This window comes from Cyphomyrmex costatus, unplaced genomic scaffold (assembly GCF_001594065.2).
Source record: "Cyphomyrmex costatus isolate MS0001 unplaced genomic scaffold, Ccosl1.0 scaffold275, whole genome shotgun sequence".
In the NCBI taxonomy this organism is placed as follows: domain Eukaryota; kingdom Metazoa; phylum Arthropoda; class Insecta; order Hymenoptera; family Formicidae; genus Cyphomyrmex; species Cyphomyrmex costatus.
The window spans coordinates 531060-553068 of NW_017276855.1; the positions used below are offsets into that span (position 1 = coordinate 531060).

At 39.3% G+C, this 22009-nt stretch overlaps 1 protein-coding gene across 1 annotated transcript; it reads left to right on the forward strand.

Annotated features, from left to right (window-relative positions):
- Positions 1–1349: 1349 nt before the first annotated feature.
- Positions 1350–18658, forward strand: trx (histone lysine N-methyltransferase trithorax). The gene is made up of 10 exons (XM_018541002.1): positions 1350–1606; positions 2472–3903; positions 5041–5604; positions 5676–6103; positions 6325–6486; positions 6572–6967; positions 7066–13706; positions 14062–14224; positions 14338–14484; positions 14761–18658. The coding sequence occupies exons 1-10, from the start codon at positions 1442–1444 to the stop codon at positions 14932–14934; spliced, it is 10272 nt and encodes a 3423-aa protein (XP_018396504.1). The 5' UTR covers positions 1350–1441; the 3' UTR covers positions 14935–18658.
- Positions 18659–22009: the final 3351 nt, after the last annotated feature.

Below are 22009 nucleotides of genomic sequence, written 5' to 3' on the forward strand. Positions count from 1 at the left end.
CGTACGAAAGTAACTTAATGAACTATGCACGAAGTACGGCGTAATTGCGCTGGTCTCAGTGCTCCCCGAACGTTGCGTGAAGTATATACGGTTGTGCGTGTTAAAAGTTACTTTCGTAATTGCATACGCGAAAGGTGAAAATAAGCGGATATTTTTTTATGTATTATTACGATAATTACGATACAAGCCGCGATCTTAATAAACAAATTTAAAATCACGCTTAACAGACGTAAATTATTCCGTTTATAATAATAGCTCGAGTTATTATTTTCCATTCCGTGCGTTTTTTCTTTTTTTTTTTTGATTTATCCAAGGGAGACGATTGTAAAATCAATATTCAAGTCGGCAAAAGTTATTGGCGGGCAATAATTCACGAATAAAACGTTTATATCAAAATAACGCGCGGTTTACGCGCGCAATGTGAACGTTGAGCGCGTTCGAACTAGTCGCGCTTTTCGATGCTCGACGCTTGCTGGCGGTCACGTGACCTCCCTCGTTCAAGCCGCGTCGTTCCTTGCGTACCGTCCTTACTGCTTTTTCGCCTTGTCGCTGAATATTCGCATGTGACTTTGAACATAATTGAGTCCCAACGTAAAGAAACAATGCAATTAAAAATGAATACGTTAAACGTTCTAATAATAATATCGCTTGATAACAATGATATTGCACATTAAGATTTTTATACGATCAGACGGGGCGAGATATATATCAATTTAAAAAAATTTCATAAATATTTCCCAAGATAAGTTAAATTTTTAAAGCCGCAGTGAGAGGAATTGTACTTTATCCACCATCCGCCGCGTTTCCATTGGCGCGACAAACGTGGAGGATTATATATACTTAATCAGTCTCCGAATATTATAAAAGTTGCTCGGAAAATTTAGGATCGGAGCTCTTGTGAATTTCGAACGAGCGAAACGCGTGTCGCGGCTATACGCACGCCGAACGCGATGGATTCGACACGAAGCGAGATAAAAGATCGCGACGGCGCGGCGGCGCGACGGCGGCCGTATTTCAACACGGCGTCCTCCGCCTTGGTATAGCCTTAGGTTCTCTGTTTGACAAGTACGCGCGTATTTTGCGGCCATGTCGAGCGCGTCCGACGCCGGGCGATGTCGGCCGAACCAGCCGCAGCGGCCCGAGGAGACTTGCGAGAGACCAACACGGCGGCGGCTGCGGTGTTCATGCGCGTACCAGAGCGTATACTCTACCAGTGCGCCGCGTACTTGCTCTGTGTGGTGTGTGTGTGTGTGTGCGCGCGCGCGCGCGCGCACGTATATATCGGAGTTGCGTATCGGTGGAGCGTACATTGGTGTTGTGTATAGTAGTGTACGCGAGCGAGAGTCGGTGCGCCTCTCGGCCGTGGGCACAAATCGCGAGTAAAATGGAAGCGGAATTTCGCTGCGAGGTTGAGGTCCGCCGTTGAAAACAGGGGGCGAACATGGGAAGGTCCAAGTTTCCCGGGAAGCCGCCGAAGACGGCCACCAGGAAACGGATCAAGGTGCTAGGCCAGCCTGAGGCAGCGCAGAACGATCCGGTAACTGTCGCCGAAAACATCTACTACGGACTTTCCCTGTTCAACGAAACATTCGGCGACAACGAGAAGGTGAGGGGGACGAAAAAAAAAAGTTGGTCGCGTCGAGGCGTCCGCCGTCGCTATCCGTCGTCGCCCGTCGTCGCTTTCAGTCGTCGTCGGCGTCCACCGTGTATACCGTCGCCGTCCACCGTGTTGCCGTCGTTATCGTGCCAGCCCGCTACCATATCGCCGTTGGCCACCGAGGGTCGCGTGAAATCGACGAGCGTCGCGCCGCGTCGCAACGCGTCGCTCGTGCGTTCGCGCGTATTGTTCCGGGCGAGCGTCACGAGGACACGCTACTCCACGGTGGACTCGCGACTGATATATAACACGGCTGCCGACGACGAACTTTGGCGCGACGTAGCGCGCGGGTTAACCTATCCGACGGTGCGACCGAACGCGCGGTGATTGTCGAACGGCAGGTGCACGACGGCGTTCGCGGTTATTTGTGACCTTTGCTTACTGCCGTTCAATCACTCGTTTCTCGCTTCACCACGATTACCTCCCCTTCCGTATGTCGCTCGAGCAATATTTTTATACACGTAGTTTTGGCTGTGCTTTTGGTACGGAGTATCTGTGTCAGTGAGATATGCCTTCTGCGATTCTTGCTCCGTAAACTTCTTATCAGCTGGGAAGAATGTAGAATTGTCAGTTTTTTTTGTTTTTTTTTTTTTTTGCAAACAAAACTTTGCAGAAGACAGGTTGTCATATAGGCATAGTAAATTTACTAGTCGTTTGTTTACTTTCATGGTTTGACAGGTAGTTTGTTCACTGTACGTGTATACATATTTGAAATATATATACACGCTTAGATATAATCATACTGTAAATAAATTATAACTCTAATAATGTGTATTTGTTATTCCTAGTACTCATCTAGACGATTTTTCTCTAGGAACATCCACCATTTCACGGATTTAGCACTAAAGAGGCTAATCTTTCTGCATCTTACATAAAAACGCAGCAACATGATGCAGAAAAGACCAACGATAAATTGCCATCTGTCACAGTCGAAAATCTTGCACCACAATCAAGCACGAAGAAGGATGTTATTGATGTTAAAAATTCTTCTACAGACATCGAAAACAGTACAGAAAAGCTTACTAATTCAAATCCAAAACCAGTCAAAGACATCACCCAGTTACAACCAGTTACAAATCCAAATACTAAGCATTCAAAGATTCACAGAGCAAAAAATCGTAAGAATTGCAAGAATATTAAATTTTCGAATTATTTGAAAAACCCGGTGCTAAAATCAGTGAACAACATCTTGGATCAGCATCAAAGAACTAGACACTTACGTAACAGTACTGTAAAAAGATTGCTTCAAAGGGCGAAATCTGGAAGTAATACGCGTAATTTGGTAGTGCAATCAGGAGAGAAGCCTAGCACAGTGAGAAAATTTGTTTTACCTGTTCGTAGCGTGCATTCGTCAAGAGTTATAAAACCAAATAAAAGATTTATCGAGGAATTGGAAGAAATTTCTACTACGGAGTATAGCGAGAATGAAATTGGTGTAAAAAAGACTAAATTAAATCCAGATAAGCTTAGCAACTTGGAATCAAAATTGAGAGGGGATGCAGTTAATAAGTTGTGTACAAAATTTAGAGAGGCAAGAAGCAAGCCAAAAAGGGTGATTCAGAGTTTAGACTCCAATGCTGAGATTATAACTCAATCGGTAAAAAATATAGAGAAATCAGCGAATTCTGTACAAAACGCACAAATATCAAAAACAGCTCATAGAGAAGTAAAAAAATCTCACACTATATCATGTAAGAATAAAGTATCAAACAGCACATCCGACAATTCTAATAGTAATCAACAAGAATGCTCACAAAATTCGAGCAGGACGACACAAACTGTGAAATCAACAATTTCCAGAAATCAGAAACAGATTTCTATTCCTACAAAAGTTCTTCCCGATTCCAATGTTCCACACTTCGAGTCTTCCAGAGTTCAGACGAGATCAGGAACTCAAAATGAAATAGCGAGCGATTTAAGTAATAATCAGGTAAACTTTGAAAGTGGTGCAAGATTGACAGAAGGTGGCTGTGCAGAAACCGAGAATCAGCTTGAACATGGTAATAAGACTGTGGTTAGTACATTGAACAATTTTGAGACGGAAAACAATTTATCTGAAAGCGAAAGCGAGCACAGCAATCACTTGGAAGGCGAGCAATCCGTTTTCAGCGGAATAAAACTCAGTGGTAGGAAAGTTATATTAAGGAAAGCAAGATTAAAGTTGGATAATAAGTGTCTAGCTGGAACAGAAGGACCATTTTCAACAACGAGTACCACTAACACTATGGGCGGAAGCACTAATTTAGGTACATATTTCACATTTTATAGTAATTCTGCGTGTAACTATATTTGCTACACACGTATTCTCAACAAGTAAAACTATCCTATTTCTAATAAAAGGATAAAGTAAATGGTAATTCGAGAGTTATCGAAAATTATAAATAAGAAGTTATTACATGTAAAAATTTAATATATAAATTTACATATAAAAAATAGAAATATAATTAAGAAACATTCAAACTACATATAGTACATAACATGTTTCTTAGATTGAGTCTTCTTCAGATGTAAAATTCATTGTATCGTAGACGGTAGAATTATGATATATTCGTGTATTGCGATATCGAATGAGTGACTTTCCGTGAGTACAAATTCGCTGATAGAAGATTGGTAAATCAAATGTTGGCAGAATCGATAATCTAGTTTGATGTAACGTTGAGTTTGAATATGAATTTAAGGATAATAGTTACAGAAAGTTTTTTATCTCACTTAAATAACTCACCCAGACAATACTCATGATGTGTTTATCACAATATTATAAAAACTTTTTTGTAATTTTATGAAATGCATGTTATAATAAATTAGTTTTCACTCATTAGTCGTGTTGAGAGTTGAAATAAGTCCAATCGTGTCGTCGATGATGATTAAAAGAATTAATCACAAATTTCAGAAGTCAAAAATTAATAAGAATTAAACTAAGTCAGATTTAAGAACCACACGATTTGACTAACCAACAACGACTGCGCAATATTCTAAAATTTATGTTCTTGATACTGCAAAGTCATATATTGTTTATAATCGGTACGTATCCTTTGTGGAGTCTTTCTGTATCTGTTTAGAGAACCATAACAAGGTTCTTCATTTCGAATTTCTACGTTGTCCCATTGGGAATCATGATCGAATTTTAATCTATGGTCCGTTATAACAGAACGAGCAGACGTATTTCAAGAGCAAGACGTGCTCAATCTAAGAGCCGAAACTGTTATGTATGCAGTTTAAATTTTTCTTAATTATATTTATAAATTGTTATATGTGATAACTTCTCATTTATAATTATAGATGACTCTCGAATTGCCCTTTACTTTATCCTTTTATTGTTTTGATATGGAGAGTTTCGTTTATTAGTATATCCTATTTCTAAATATGATTGTTTTTTGTTTTAGGATTAACAGGTACTATAAAATGTGGTGTTTGCGGCGCAGTGCGATTTTACCGATTCGTGAAACAGGCACGCAAATTTGGTATTCACAGTTGCGAATCTTGCCGAAAGTTCATAAGCAAAATGATCAAACGTCAGGCTTGTGCTAAATCTTCAAACAATGTTCTTCCCATTCTTCAGTGTCATAAAGGGGACGGTTTGTGTTTAGTCCCACCTGTTGTGAGGAGTCAGCAATGGAATCTCATGAGATGCGTTTATAAAGCCAGATGCCCGGCGTGTTGGTTGAAAATGTGTTTGAAATGTTATAACATTCCACCTCCTTTGAGAACAGGTTTAAACGCGTTGTTGCCACCATTAATGAGAGATCCTTTAAGTATTTCTCTGCCACTTGGTCAGGACGAGGACAGTCAAGGACAAAAATTGAGCTCGTCTAAACTCTGTTGGCCTGCAGAAGATAGCTCGGAAAGAAATTTATTTAAGTCTGCTATGAGTTGGAGAAATTTTGAAATGGGACATAAGATGAGTTATCAGGGTACTGGAGGTTTTCTCTATACAAAAATAGATAAATGTATGACAAGTTATTTTTTTAATATTTTCTTGAGATCGCGTTGTTTATACTTACGACTTATTTTATTGCAGTTGATTCTTCGATGAGTATATCGCCTAATAAGAAACGAAGGAAAAATAACAGGATTAAAGTAAGAAAGAAAATTAAGAGTCCAGTGGTCGCTTCTTCGTCTGGCAGTCAACATTCGCAACCTCTTAGACAAAGACTTGAGTTGAAAGGACCGAGAGTTAAGCATGTTTGTCGAAGCGCCAGTGTTGCACTTGGACAACCTATTGCAACGTTTCCTACCGTAGACGCGAAAGAAGACAACGAAAATGGCAAAAACATTCCAAAGACGGTGAAAGAAATTGAGAGAACAGAGAAGAGGGATGATATTATAAAAGAAAAGGAAATACAAAAGCATAATGAAGATATTTTAAATCTTAGTGTTAACACGACACAACAGTCTCATTCGAGAAGAGGAAAACCACAACAGAGTGTATCGACATTGCATTTCCCAGTGGTAAGATATCTTCCAGGCATAATCGAAGGAAATGATCTAAGTATATACGCTATATCAATATTTGTCAATGATGTATTGTCAATAAGTTATTTTTTTTGTGTACCTTAAGTTATTATTACTTAATTAAATAAAACTTTATGAGCTTAAATTCAGTTTATCAATTTATATGACGTAAAGTAGTAAGTAAAGTATTTTATAAAATAATATATTTATTTTAGGTGTCTAAGGCGGCTATGGATACTGTATATACAGTTTCCATAGATTTCTGGGAGCAATATGATCCCTCTGAGGTCGGAGCTAAAGGTTTTGCTCTTATCGGTTCTGAGCTATTTCATATACCTGCTATTTGCTATCTGTGCGGAAGTGCTGGTAAAGAGCCAGTAAGTAACATATGAAATATCAGGTGGATAACAAATGGACATGTAATGCCTTTTCTTCGAGAACTATCATAACATTTCTTTACAGCTGATCCACTGTCAGTGCTGTTGCGAGCCATATCATGCCTTCTGTTTGGAACCCAGTGAATGGAACGCTTGTGCACAGCCAAACTGGTGTTGTCCCCGATGTACGATATGTCAGTCCTGCCATCTCAGATCCGGTCCGAAATTGTCCTGCATTCGTTGTCGTCAGTCGTTTCACCATTCATGTTTGTCAAAGTCTGGTGTTAGCTCCAGATTGTACAGTCCCGATCGACCTTATGTTTGTCAGAGCTGTATTAAATGTAAAAGCTGTGGTAGCGAGGGTGTCAATGTTCATGTTGGTAATTTACCTCTCTGCTCTATGTGCTTTAAGTTAAGACAACAAGGAAATTATTGTCCTTTGTGCCAGAGATGTTACAACGAGAACGATTATGACACAAAAGTGAGTATATACACGCAATCTTGATGTAAAATAGATTCACAATCGCAAAATTTGTTTCATTTGCGACTTACATATTGTGATTGCACACATTCTTTTAGATGATGGAGTGTAGCGAGTGTTCCTGCTGGGTACATGCCCGTTGTGAAGGCCTTTCCGATGAGCGTTACCAGATACTTAGTTACCTGCCCGATTCGATCGAATTCACATGTAGCCAATGCTCTTCCAATTCGAGTTCCTCTATCTGGAGGAATGCCATAGAAGCAGAGCTGAAGGCGGGTTTCATCGGGGTGATAAAATCTCTGAGTAAAAACCGCAAGATTTGCACAGCTCTCAAGTGGAGTCCTAGAAAGGAGTGCCTTTGCAGGCCTGTTTCAAGTGTGAGAAAACTTGAGTTTCCTGAAGAAGACAAAAACGAAACGAACTGTACGAAAGAAAATGAAGAATCGGAAGAGTGCAATGGTGATAAGTCTGTGGATATCGACTCGAGTTCGGGTGCCAAGGATGGTATGAATAAACCTGATTTAGAAGAACATTCAATAGACAGTTCCATGAGAAAAGGTCTGCGACGATTACGACAGAAATTCCATCTAAAAGAATGCTCGGTTAGGGTGAAAAACTGCGTTCCGAAGGACTCTCAAGACAACGAGAGGAAAGACTGGACAAATCAAGATTCGTTAGTTTCTTCAACCGATGTTACAGAATGCCACTGTTCCGAGCAGCAAATCATCGCAAGGCCCTCGCCCACTTTAATGTCTGTGAAACGTAAGGTGAACGGTAACGAGTACAAATCGTTATTACAATTTCATTGTGATATGGTGCATGTAATCAACCGAGTCGGTTCAAAAGATTTGATAGAAACGTATCACGATATTCTGCAAGAGGTTTTTCCATGGTTTACTCCGAACAATTTTAAAAGCAGCGACGACAACGATGGTACATTAACGCCTACTAAAGACATTGGCGAAGACATTACTCTAACAACAAAGTTTGACGATCCTATTCTGGAAGCGTGGAAGGAGGAAGTGATGAAAGCACCGAAAGCAATCGCAGCAAAAACGGCGAATCTATACAATATTCATGTCGAGGACAGCAGATCGTGTTGTTTATGCAAGGGTTTGGGCGATGGGCACGAGACAAAAGAGGGAAGGTTATTGTATTGTGGGCAAAATGAATGGGTACACGCGAATTGCGCACTATGGTCAAACGAGGTGTTTGAGGAAATCGATGGTTCACTGCAGAATGTTCACAGTGCCATTTCGAGGGGTCGTTTGATTCGCTGTTCCGAGTGCGGTAAAAAGGGCGCGAGTGTCGGATGTTGTGCGAAAAATTGCAGCAATACTTATCATTTTCCATGCGCGAGGAACGTCGGACTCGCTTTCAACGACGACAAAACTGTATTTTGCATTTTACATTCGAATACGAATCACGCCAATAAGTCTTTACAGAATGAGAATGAGTTTAATTTGAAACGACCGGTATATGTAGAGTTGGATCGTAAGAAAAAGAAATTTGCAGAACCCAACAAAGTTAAGTTAATGATAGGTTCTTTAATGGTTGACTGTTTGGGCACCGTCATTCCGGAATTCTCTGATACGGCTGAGAAGATAATACCATGTGACTACAAATGTTCTAGACTTTACTGGTCCACAGTGAATCCTTATAAGATCGTGAGATATTACATTAGAACTTATGTGCAAGTACATATACCGGACGTTTCGTCCGATATGGAGAATAACATTACCATCGATCATAGCAAGGAACAGGAAAAAGATGAAGTACCGGCAGACTATTTGACTGTCAAACAGACTCTAGATGCGCTCATTGATTTCGTGTGCAACAAAGAAGTTGATGAGAATTTAGCGGAGCAGAACAATACGGATCTTTTACCGCCGGAATTGAAGGAGGCCATATTTGAGGATTTGCCACACGATTTGTTGGACGGAATTTCTATGCAAGATATTTTTCCAAAGATGTCGTACGAGGATTTTTTAGCTATGGATTTAAAAAATGATAGCTCTTTCAGCACAGATTTATTTAAGGACGATATATTGTCATCAGAGGTCGAAGAGACGATAAAACCGTCGGAAAGCAAGATCTCCAAAATAGATCCATCTCTGTTGGAATTAGGAACGCACAACGATCTCTGGGTACGATTGGAAGCAAAGACTGCGATGCAGGACCTCATGGATGACTTATTTAACTCAAAAAGCCAGAAACGCGGCGGTAGAGAACTGAAACGATCCAAATCAGAGGTGATGTCGAACAATCCGCTGATCGTTGGCGGTCAGAGGCATCATCAGCGTTCCTGTAGTCTCACATGGAGCTGCAAATTAGATAACACTTATGGTTCTAACATAAAAAGGCGGAAGTTGCCTCGAAATCCATCCAGCACTAAGTCCAGCGAAACCGGTCTTATTGTTCTTGATGCGCAAAACGAACGCACGTCGATGTTTCATGAATTGAGGATCCCCGAGAGTATTATGGTCACTGTGGGAAGAGGAAACACGCCTAATATACTATCCGACTCCGTACGCGAGCTGAAGTACTGTATTGAGGATTCTGCTGGATTAAATCGCCGCGTGTTGCCAGCCAGGGATGACGTGAAAGAGCACAAGAGGCTACTCTGGCATCCGAGACAACAGCAACCGCGAATAGTGCAGGTCGACGGGTCGGTTGACGCTAATAGTGCCAGCGAGTGCAGTTCACCAGAATACAATACCGAGGAGAAAAGCGCGAGTCTACAAACGTCCGAATCATTATCGATTCCGCAATTGGACGGCATTAACGATGAGCACTCGTCTGACGCGAGCGAACTAAGCTCGGAAATGGAACTTGGCTTATACGCGCGACCTTCAAATCTTTTACATTCGAAGCGTATCTTTGGTTTCATCAGATCACATGTGTCGAGTAACTGTGATAAAAAAGCGAAGAATGGTAATAACAATCTTATAATCGCACCAACTGTTAGATGTATTTCGCACAAGACGGAAGTCTTGTTCCAGGAAAAGAATCTCAAAGTGAATCTGCAGATTCCGCAGGTGGATGGTGCAGGCGATATCTCAAGCGACGACGAGTGCGTCTCGTCACAACACATGATGACTCATGGGAGATTACTTCATCATACCTCATATGAATCGTCGCCATTCGAGGATATCGACGTTACTTGCAAGAGGTGTGGCCTCACGTATCGCAACGAGGAGAGTTACAATCGTCATCTGGACAACTGCGATACTATGATCACCAGTGACAGCGACTCGGAGACCATGGACAACAAGCTGGCGTCATCAGAATCGGGGTTTTCCGCAAATATGGGTTCGGTGTCATCGCAATTCGTCACGCTTTCACCGTCTGAGGGCCATACTCTAACAACCGATTACACGGACATTCAGGCGACATCACCCATCGAGGCATCCGTGGCGTCACCCCATCCGAGTATTCAGATTGAACCGATCGCCCAAGCAATTATCACGCCGCAAATTCATGCGACACACGCCACCGTTGAGACCGTACACCAGACAGTATTAACGTCGAATGACGTGATCGTACAGACTCAATACACCCGTAGGACCACCACTCTGCCGAATCCAGCAGTATTACCTCCTCAGGAAAGCACAGTGCAGATAACGGAGATCACAGATTCGCCGTCCATCTCCAGCGACTCTAACGTTACAGCGCATGGTGTCGTGAAAATGCCGATGAATTCGCCGGATAGCACGAGTTCGCAGACCGTCCCAAGCCCGGAAATGTCGCCCAGTTTTTCGTCCATGGGCGTACAAACCGCGCATGAGTCTATGCAGACGAATACACAGATCACCCGAACCTCTTCCAAGAAGAATTTAAGGGTAACCAAACCTAAGACTAAGAACATCAAGCCTCAACAGCATGTTCTGAAGAACGTAATGCAGTCGCCGCAAAATGTTGCACACAATGTCAAATTTCAGCCGACAGCGATGTCAAACGGTCCACCTGTAATTCAGCTACATCAGACCACCCAGAGACCGCCCACAGTGATTCTTCAGCAAGTGGCATCACCGGGCATTGTGTCTGCTTACGTGGAAGCACTACAGCAACAATCCAATCAAAATTTACAATATATTACGACGATAGGTGATGGGCAACACGAGACTGGTTTCAAGCCGCAATTGATCGCTGCAAATTCTTTGGTGCCAGGCACCTACATACAGGCACCGACCACCGACAATCTGCTGCTACAAAACGGTGGTATATCGATATTGCCAAGCGTGCAGATTGCGCAGACACAACCTACTGTATTGGGTACCATTATACAGCAACAACCCAATGCGATTCAATGTGGCGTTATATCATCAGAGCAACTGCTGTTAAGCTCTACGCCAACTCTGGAAATGTTCACCGATCCAACTGGTGGTATGTTCGTATCGAATCAACCGATGTACTATGGTCTGGAGACAATCGTAAGCAATACCGTGATGTCGTCTAGCCAATTTATGGCGGGCACCGTGCCGCAAGTATTGGCCAGCAGTTACCAAACGACAACTCAGGTGTTCCAAGCGTCTAAGCTGATGGAACCTATCGTGGATGTACAAACTATGCCGGGCGTACCTACTGTAACAACGATGCAGAATGTATCGAGTATGCCGAACATATCTGGTATGCCCAACATAGCTGGCGTACCTAACATAACGAGTATGCAGAATGTGAGTGGCATGTCCAACATGTCCGGAGTGCCTTATGTGGTGGTGAACCAATCGGCGCCGCCGCTACCACCAGCAGCAGCAGTACCATCATCAGTACCAACATTGGCGTCGGCGCCAATGCCAGCATCGGCATCAATACCAGCACCAGTGTCAATACCAACACCAGTATCAATACCAACGCCAGTGTCAATACCAACCCCAGTATCAATACCAGTACCAGTATCAATGCAAACACCAGTATCAGCATCAACGTTAGCAGTGGAACCAATTGTAACGCCGCCACAAATTAACATTTCCGCCACATCTCAGGAACGAGTTTACGGTGGCATCGCGTGTAACGTCGTGTCACCGATACCATGTCAAAATGCGACCATAGAGCATCCAATGGCATCAATTCAGATGGCAGATGTGTGCTCAGCGAACGCGACATCGATAAATATGATGACGCCGACAAAACTCTCATCATCGGTGCCACTACCACCGTCACTACCACCACCACCACCACCGCCGCCACCGCCACTAACATCACCTCCACCGCCTTTAGCGCCGCTACCACCATCGGCATTACCACCTCATGCAATGCCAATGATACCTCGTGTCGCCGTGAGACCTAGTCCGGTTACACATTCGACTCAGATGAATCATGGAGCTGCTTGGAAGATCACCGAGCCGTTATTCGGCGCGGAGCAACCGATGAGTAACAGTGTGCGACCATACTTCGATTCGAAACACGTATCGGAGAACACTAGCATGATCAAGTCTAGCATATCATCATCTAAGATACCACCTCTATCGAATCATTATGTTACGCAACGGAATCTAGTTTTAAATCATAAGTCAAATCACGATGTAAATAGCGTACATAAGTGCTATAGTAGCGGTACCGCGTTGAATCCGAACTCTATAAATGCAGGCGTTATCAACAATAACAGTCCAATTGTAGTCTCAAATTCCAACCCCGTGCAGAACAAAATTACAATGCCGACGAATAACATGCCGACCAGTAGACCAATGAACAGGGTGCTGCCAATGCAGGCGGTGACGCTCAAGCAAGATCCGGTACAGAAAGACGACTTGACGATCGAAGAGCCAACGAAACCGGTGATCAAGCCAGCCGAACCGGAAATTGTAGAGTCAAAGAAGGAAATCATCGAGCAGATAAGTGTGCAAATAAAAAAACCCGAAACCAATATCAGCAATATCAGCGACAATATCAAGCTGAATACAGAAACTATAGAGAAGGTAAAGGAGAATCTCAAACTAGAACTTGATAAAGAGAAGCTACAAAACACATCGTTGAAGATAGTGTTGCAGAAGCAGTTACAGGACGGCTCGTACAAGATCACGCGCAACATGAAGGCGGTTACCCAGAGCAAGAAGACACCACAAGTAACATCTGTGGAAATATTACCAACAAAACAAGTGCCTCAGATTGCGTCATTGCAACTGCTGCCGATCAAAACGTTTACGCTCAAAGCGAACAAGCTCGAGGATAAGGTAAAACCTATGGACGCGAAAGTGAACATACTTAAGGCAAAAGCCCCGCCCGTAGCTGTCAAAAAACCCAGAATAATGACGAAATCAATCAGACCGCTGCGAAACAATCCGCAGCAGAATTCGTCGCAAATGCACAATTGCTCGAAGGGACCGATCCTAATGTATGAGATCAAGTCGCAAGATGGCTTTACCCACACTGCCTCGTCTATGACCGAGGTTTGGGAGACAGTGTATCAGGCGGTGCAGAATGCGCGCAAGTCTCACAATTTGTCTCCTCTGCCTCACAACCCGTTGTCCGAAGGTCTCGGCTTGGAGAATAATGCGGCTATCTACCTGATCGAACAATTGCCGGGTGTCAACAGATGCAGCAAGTATAAGCCCAAATTCCATACGTTGGAGCCGCCAAAACCCGACGAGATGGAAAACGAGTTGCCGACAGCGTGTGCCAACGGAGCAGCACGAGCAGAGTCTTTTAAAGGCAGAAAAATGCACGACATGTTCAGCTGGTTGGCGTCGCAGCATAGGCCACATCCTAATATAATTACAATATCGGAAACAGAATCTAGGTAAAATTCACCGTCACACTTGTGCCAGATAACGTAAAGAAAAAATTGCGTACTATTTTATAATTGTTTTTTTGTAAATTAATTCATAATTATTGATGTTTAATTATCAAGATGAGTTCCAACGTTTTCATTTTAATAGTCTTACATCACCGGTGATGTATTTATATATTTTTTATTTTAATAATTGCACATCATCTTTTGATACACGTTACATTGAGTATAAGTTATTATACTTTTTTAGAGCATAAATATAATACATACACATAATATGAAAATTAATAAGTGCTATTATTAATCATTTATTTAATAGCTTATTAAAAGTTTATTAAAAGCGTCGTGACGAATACTGTTACAGACGAGCCGCGAGTACCAATTTGCCCATGGCAATGCGCTTTAGAATACTTAAAGAAACGTCAAAAGCATCTGTTGGTGTGTATTATTCCCATATACATGGTAGAGGACTGTTTTGTTTGAGAGATATCGAGCCTGGTGAGATGGTCATTGAATACGCCGGTGAAGTAAGTAGCAAACTATTCATATTCAGAGATTAGAAGATCACGTCGCGATACTTGTAATCAGTATCGCTATTATTGTTATTATTATAAGTATTAAAACTATTAATTATCATTAGGTTATTCGATCTTCCTTAACCGACAAAAGAGAAAAGTATTATGACAGCAAGAATATAGGCTGTTATATGTTTAAAATCGACGATCATCTAGTTGTTGATGCTACTATGAAAGGGAATGCAGCTAGATTTATCAATCATTCGTGTGAGGTATGAGAGATTTCTTTATACTTTTAAAAGAACAAAAATTTACCTAGTAATACATATTGACAAAAGCTTTTATGATTATCTAATAACATTGATATATTTGTATATGTTAATTTTTTTAAATATATAAAAATTAAATTATTTTAAATTGCACTTATAATTTAATTATGTAATATATACATATAATCGAACATAATAAATATATATGTTAATAATATTATAATCATCATATTAAAATTTTTGATAAATATGTATTATATGAAAATATGTATGTTATAGCCCAATTGCTACTCGCGAGTGGTGGACATATTAGGTAAGAAACACATACTGATTTTTGCTCTTCGTCGAATCATTCAAGGAGAGGAGTTGACATACGACTACAAATTCCCATTCGAGGATATCAAGATCCCGTGTACTTGCGGTTCTCGCAAATGTCGCAAATACCTCAACTGAGACTGCGTATATACAGCTTATCTTAAGCAGCCGATCGAAGACAAAGAAATAAAATATGTGCTATAATTGCGTGCGCGCTTTCGAATAGGATTCGTTTTATTGAATGTTATTCATTTTACTCATCATCAAACTATTTTCAGAGATTGCAGCTTTTTATTACTATAAAAGAACATAGATTATACATTAAATATTAGAAGGCCAGACGTAATACGCGAAGCACAGCGATTACGACGATGTTACTTTAGACAGCTACGTTCCTGTAGTTGATTTAACGGGAGGTATATTTACACATATACCTATAGCAATAAACCATTCGAGTATATTCTGCTTTTGTATCCGACAAAGTCGTGCGTTTTACTAACGCGCTTCAGACTTGTGAAAGTGTTATTTTATTCACGCCTGTGCTTTCTCGCACGACTTTTAGACTACGTATTATCTACTGTTGAGGCTTAAGTGTACAAGTTATCTTACACTTTACACTAAATACGAGAGCTCCTTAGTTTGCATAATTCTAGCATGATATGGATCTCTCGATGCTTTGATCGGATTTGAAATTAAACTCTTGGACGAACCGTATCATAAAAATGAAGATAAAATAGTACCGCAAGAATACTATGAGAGAGTAGCAGATTTTTGATAATGATGGTACCTTTCAGAAAACTACTTATGTTTCTTTCAAATATCACAAGATAAAAACATAACATAAGCACAGTGTACAAAAGGTCTTGTCAAGCGCATGAACATAAAATACGCAAGAATTGTATAGTTAGATGATTTGTAAATTTTAAATTTAGTGTACAGTGTATGACTAACTTCGTGACATTTCATGTCTGCTGTAGGGCCAGATTTCAAATGTTTTTTGTAAAATATGTAATTGTTAGACTAGATATATCGTCTTTGATGTAAGTACAGCAAATCAGTTTTAACTTAAGTTAGGAATGTAGGTATTAAGGAGAGAGATAGAGAATGGCAAGCAAGAACAGTCTCCTATCGCAGGATATTGTTCGAAGGTGTACCTACTTTGGCAGACATTGATACGACTTTGTTTTATTGTTCACGTGGCATCATTGATTAGAGGATTTGCTTTTCAGAACAAGTTATTCATATGTAAAAATGAATGGCGCCAGTTCGGTGTTATTTGCCCTCTTTTACTTTTTGTAAACTTTTACATTTTTTAAATATTGCGTCTATATTTGTGCTTCCACCTTGCCAAGATCATGTTCATCGAGTTTATTATCCGAATTCTATTGTCTGAATGATGAGACACTACATTTTATTTGACAAGTGAATAGAATCGCTAACGGTTTTCATAATCTTTTTAAAAGAATTATTTTTATCGAAAAATTCGGTTTGTTTGTCGATAAAATCGACGAAGTTTATGCATTGTTTGGGATAAACGTCTCCGGATACGTTTCTCCGGCGAACGTTTGTGATATTTTCCCATAATGGGAAATATATTAGAGATGCTTTTATAGAAATATATATTTTACATTTTTACGGATATATATATATATCATGTATTCCGTACCAATATCCTTCTGTGAAGTCCAGTTTTGCCTTACTTTTACATGTACCTACGCTTTCACCCGGTGATAGATTTAGATATATATATTTACGCAAATAATATTTTATATTCGAAACTAACAACTGCAACGGCGCGTGGCACGGCGCCCTCCGATACAACAATGTATTTTAACGCGATTAATCAATTTCTGCCGAGGTGGTAGTCCCTTAAATTTTGGTGCTCCATGGACACCGTTAAGTGCACTTTTCATGAAAAAATGGCCTAGAGTAAGAGATAGTAAGGTTGCAGTGCGGAAGTGTTTGATAATAATAAGAAATGTGTTATACGAAGAATATTGATCGTGAATTATTTAAAGAGATAATATAAAGGGGTGAAAATGGTGGCACACACACAGGAGCGCATTATTTGAGCACACGAATAATGTTAGACGTGCTGCGATTTTAATCGGCCTGGTTTGGTACAAAGCGCGTATGCTGAGTTGTAAAAAGTTATAAAATCGCGGGAAAACGGAAACCTGTTCTGGTCACGTGAAATTGCCATCTTTTAGATATTTTGTGAATCTTTTTTTTTTTTTTTAATATTATAATTATCGATAATTAGTAACTATTATATTCGAGAAGATGAATATTGTTAATATAATGATAATTAATTTTAATCTGTACATGAAAAGTAATACGACTAGTAAGGATGGTAACTTACTTGAAAATATAACAATGTTAGATATTTTATTGATATTTATTGATTATAAACGATATGGTATTAGGGTTGACGAAAAAGTACTAATGTAAACTGAACGATTTAGGACCGGTGCACATATATGGTAGTTACATTGATTAACGCGGATATAAGGATCAAATCCTTTCTTCTTTTTTTCTAACAAACGAGCAAGTGTGTATCTTTAATTCGTTTACAGCCTCCTGATTGTTATGCTAAAATAATCGGACGTTAGAATTCATTTGAGCTTTACAAGGTGTATACTCCGTAGACATACCATGTAACTCGATTTTTACATCGCTATGTATTATGATTGTAAACTATAAGCTATCCATCATTGTGTCCGATTTCATTTCTACACTCGCGAATAGATTTTTTTCTCAGTATATTGTTCCCTTTTCATTATTTGTATCACCGACTTCTAAAGTATCTACACGAGTACTACAGCAAAAAGTTTGGAACAGTTTGAATGTATGCTTGTAACGGAAGATGAAAAGCGTGTGTATGTGTGTGTGTGTGAGAGAGAGTGAGTGTGTGTGTGTGTGAGAGAGAGAGAAAGAGAGAGAGAAAGAGAGATTTACTTGTCTGCTAATAATCCTTACCTGATAAATTTGGACGAATATCTATCAGGTGCTTTCTGGAACATACTCTGTGTCTTTTTAAACTACTCTTTAAACTGCGTGAAAAGGGTGTACGGCCCTCCTTAGTATTACGCATACAGCCTTCATCATCATTATTATTATTATCGCTATTAATTATAATCTATACACACAAAAAAAAACAAGAAAGAGAAAGCATAATACATCACTACTCAAGTTATTCGTATATTTGGGCATATTGAGCACCGTTTGTTTACTACACCCATTAGCACCTTTCAAAAAATAACGCTGCGTGTAAAAAAAAAATGGCGAACATCCGAAAAACGGTACGATGAATAAACTTTAAGTAGTCTACCAATAATTAAAGGAAAAAAAATGATACTAATGTATAGATGTAATAGATAGATTGTTTCTCTCCGATTTTAACGCATGTTTTACCTCTCGACAGACGGATTCGCTCCAAACGATTCGAATGGACGTCGCATTTCAGCGTTGCGTTTATAATTGCGAGTAATTAAGTGATTTCGCGGAAACGAGATGAGAGTGCGCGGTGTGTATTACTGCGTTCTCGCGACACAACGTTTTCGGCGCATCGTCACGCTAATTGCGATCTCTCACAATTGGAAATTTGGTCTCATTGCGCTCTTTAGATCCTTCTTTTTTCTTGAGAAGAGGATAAGCTGAGAAAATTAAAATATTACATTATAAGCAATTAGATGAGGAAACGGGAGAAAAATTGAAATATAAAACGCTTCTTAAGACGTGTATAAACCTACTATTCTAACGTTTAAACAAAGTGTAGAATTTTGAAATATTGTACTTGTTTAAAAGAAAAGTAAGAGGAAAGATAAATAACAATTACTGACAAACACTTGTCAATGGTATGAAAGAGAAAAAGAAAAATTGAAAAAATTGTCTGTGATTATCAGTCATAATAATCTTTAGGTCGACATATTTTTTAGAGAATATTTTTTAGGAAATTACAAAATTTATGATATATCCCTATTATTGATATGATATTGGATCAGACACGTGCTATACGCATAATAATATTAAAAGTGAAATTGAAAAAAAAATAATGAACTGTAAAAGTTGCAAACTGTTTAAATAGAGTTACAAATAGTTGAGATTCGATGGCTGTTGTAAAATATTCAGTGTTTGGACAAATAATTATTAAAAAACTATTTATAACTAATATCGAAGTACGGTAATATTATTATATCGCATATTACAGTAGCGTTTTTATCCCTTTTTGCGTTTGCATATTTATGACGGATATAGGTTGTAGAAAGAGAGAGAAAGAGAGAGAGAGAGAAAAGGAAAATTTCGGTAAATAGGCCCGATCATGGAAACCTGACTCGCGATTAAATGAATGCGATTGATTGAATGAACGAGGAACGATATTATAAAAGCGAAGAAATGGGGGGATGACGATATAACGGGACGGACGGGGAGCATTTGCCACACGTTTTTTGCGTGTAAATGTCGTTATCAATCCATCTACTTATCGTAGAAAACCTATGAAGTTTAATCGTAATATCTACAATACATTAACCAGAAAAGGTACGCGTACCGCATAGAAAAGGAACACATAGCTGCTTTCATCACAAGACACGTACTCGTACATACACACACACAAAACACAGATATGCCCATGTTTTGTAATTAAATGTTTTGTTAGTATATATTATACGAAAAAATTAACAAAATAAAAACAGAAGTGGAAATATGAGAGAAACGTGTGTGTTGTACATTTTATCATACGATGTACTCCTCTCTTTGTGTAACAGTAATTTGTGTGTGTCTATGTGTAGTAGACGGCATCGTGTGTATATACGGCACTAATACTTTTGATATCGTCCTCAACATTCGAGTTCGCATAAAATAAAAGAACATCAAAACATGCATCATGCGAAATGTCAATTTCTCTTTAATGTATGATTTTAATTTATTTCTCGGAATTCAATTGAAAGAGGTAGAGATTGTATATAGTTATAGTCACTTGATTCTTAATTTATTATATTGAGAAACAATAATAATAATAATATCAATGCTTGAACAATTTTAAAAAACAAAAAAAATTGAAATTAGTAATTATAAGTAATTATACAATCAATACTTTAGTTCTAATTTAATCTATCTATAATATAAAATTGTATACAATACATTGGCAAGATTTCAAACGTTTCAGCTTCACAGAGCCTTCTTCAGTGTAGAACAATAATTATTAATCGTTATTCGCAATGGAACATATACTTCGGTATAAATTTTCTATGTAAGCTCTTGTTTATTATATTGAGGTAAGACAAACTTTTTCGCTGTGAGCATGTTTTTTAATATATGCACATATATATATATTTTTTTTAAATTATTATTTTATAAATCAATTTTGTGCTTTTAATTGGAACTCTTGAGATTAAAAGTGAAATTATACAAAAAAAAAGTATATTGGAATTCAAATTAAATATAATTATGACAAGAGAGAGGTCAGTGATCTGGAAGATTCCTGTGTAACAGAAGCAAACGATATAGGAAGACAATTCTGTCTGCCAACGTTTATTTTACAAAAGACTTGAGGACTGAACCTTTTGTGTGGCAAGGCACACAGAAGAACGAGTAATAATAGAAACATGATGCTACATCGTCTCATATATAATTACGGAAACGTGTGAAACCCGCGGATGGCCACCAAAGAGCATCCCTTTCGCGTGCGAGACGAATTATTTTCTCGATCACCTTTTCTGACTATTGGCAGCAACCCACCTCAACACAATGCATATACGTAACCTGCAGGAGGGAACTCGCCAATTCGTGTATGTCGTTAATCTCTCTCTCATCGATCTATTTTCTATCGAAGCATTAATTTACATCTAATGCAGCGGAGAACCAATAGGATTTCGCACACTTATACATATATAAGAAAAATAGTTTTTCTATTAAATTGCTTAAATTTTTTATGTGTGGTTGCTTTTCATGTCGATAAAAAGTCTTAATGGAAGGGGGGAGGCATGACCTCAAAAAGTTCAACTCTTTGCAGTTATTAATTTATTATGATCTGTGGATATAAAAATAGTAAGGATATCATTAAAAAGAAAAAACTTAGTCTAGGCTATTAGACTAGGCTAGGTTTTAGGTTCTATTTTGTCAGAAAAGCCCAAAAAAAGACTGAAAGGTTATGGGAAAGATTAAAAGAAAATATACGAAAAAAATTTAGCGATCTCATTATGTAAATACGATTTCTATAAAATATATAATTTGAAGTAATTTAGAGTTCCGTAACCGTAAAAGTTGAGCTTCTCTGCCTATTTTGATCAGCATCATAAAAGCAAAACTCTGTATCAAAAGTTTAATCAATTTGACAGAAGCCGATTTCTTCATAAGAAGTATAGGCAGAGAATAATAAAGTGAATGGAACCGCGTTTGATTGATTTTACTGCTTCGATTTGAATAAAGCCTCTATAATATTCAACGTGAAAACTGCATACTGCAACCGAATTGAGGATTTCAGACTGGAAACTATAGATCATTTTCAAATATCGCTGGGCGTATAATTAATCACGAGACACGCACAGTTAAATTAATGAATGATATTCGTAGTCTATTCTTATTTTAAGACCATATTAAATAATGTTTTGAGACACTAATACAGTTCTCTGATTGGTTCATGACACCTTAAGGCGATCTTAAATATAAGAATCGACTATGAATACCGGCCTTATCTTATTATCTCGCTCTTTGTCTCGTGTTTTTCAGGGGGCGATAAGCGGCGCGGGAGCGCACTGCGTTTCGATCAACAACGCGTCGCACTGTCGTTGTGGGTTCGCGTTTTTTATGCGTGCGAAAATTTTTCGCCTTGCACATGTCCGTACGCAGGTACAATTACGCACACGCGTATATACGCACGTATAGCGTACGGTCGAGTCACGCGCAAACGACCACGGCAAAATGCGTCACGGAACAGCGTAACGCGGGCCGGCTGCACCTCTCTGGAAATACACGCAGCGCATTTACGCGCGATGCGTCGACATTGGCTCGCCGCGTGGTGAGCTTACTCATCGAGTAAGCAAATAAACGCACACGATCGAACGCAAGACGGTTCTATTGGATGCGCGTTCCACTCGAATTCGACACGGTGCGTTTATGTGTGTGTATTGTGTATGTCAAAATTGAACAATATCGTCGTTTGGGACGTTTTATCGAAAACAATTCTCACACTTTCGTACGGTTTGCTCAAAGA

Excerpts from the sequence above, each read along its gene's own strand:
- trx (XM_018541002.1), top strand. The coding sequence starts at position 1,442 with ATGGGAAGGTCCAAGTTTCCCGGGAAGCCGCCGAAGACGGCCACCAGG. Across the intron at positions 1,607-2,471 it reads CATTCGGCGACAACGAGAAG|GAACATCCACCATTTCACGG; the intron begins GTGAGGGGGACG and ends ATTTTTCTCTAG. Across the intron at positions 13,707-14,061 it reads ATATCGGAAACAGAATCTAG|ACGAGCCGCGAGTACCAATT; the intron begins GTAAAATTCACC and ends ATACTGTTACAG.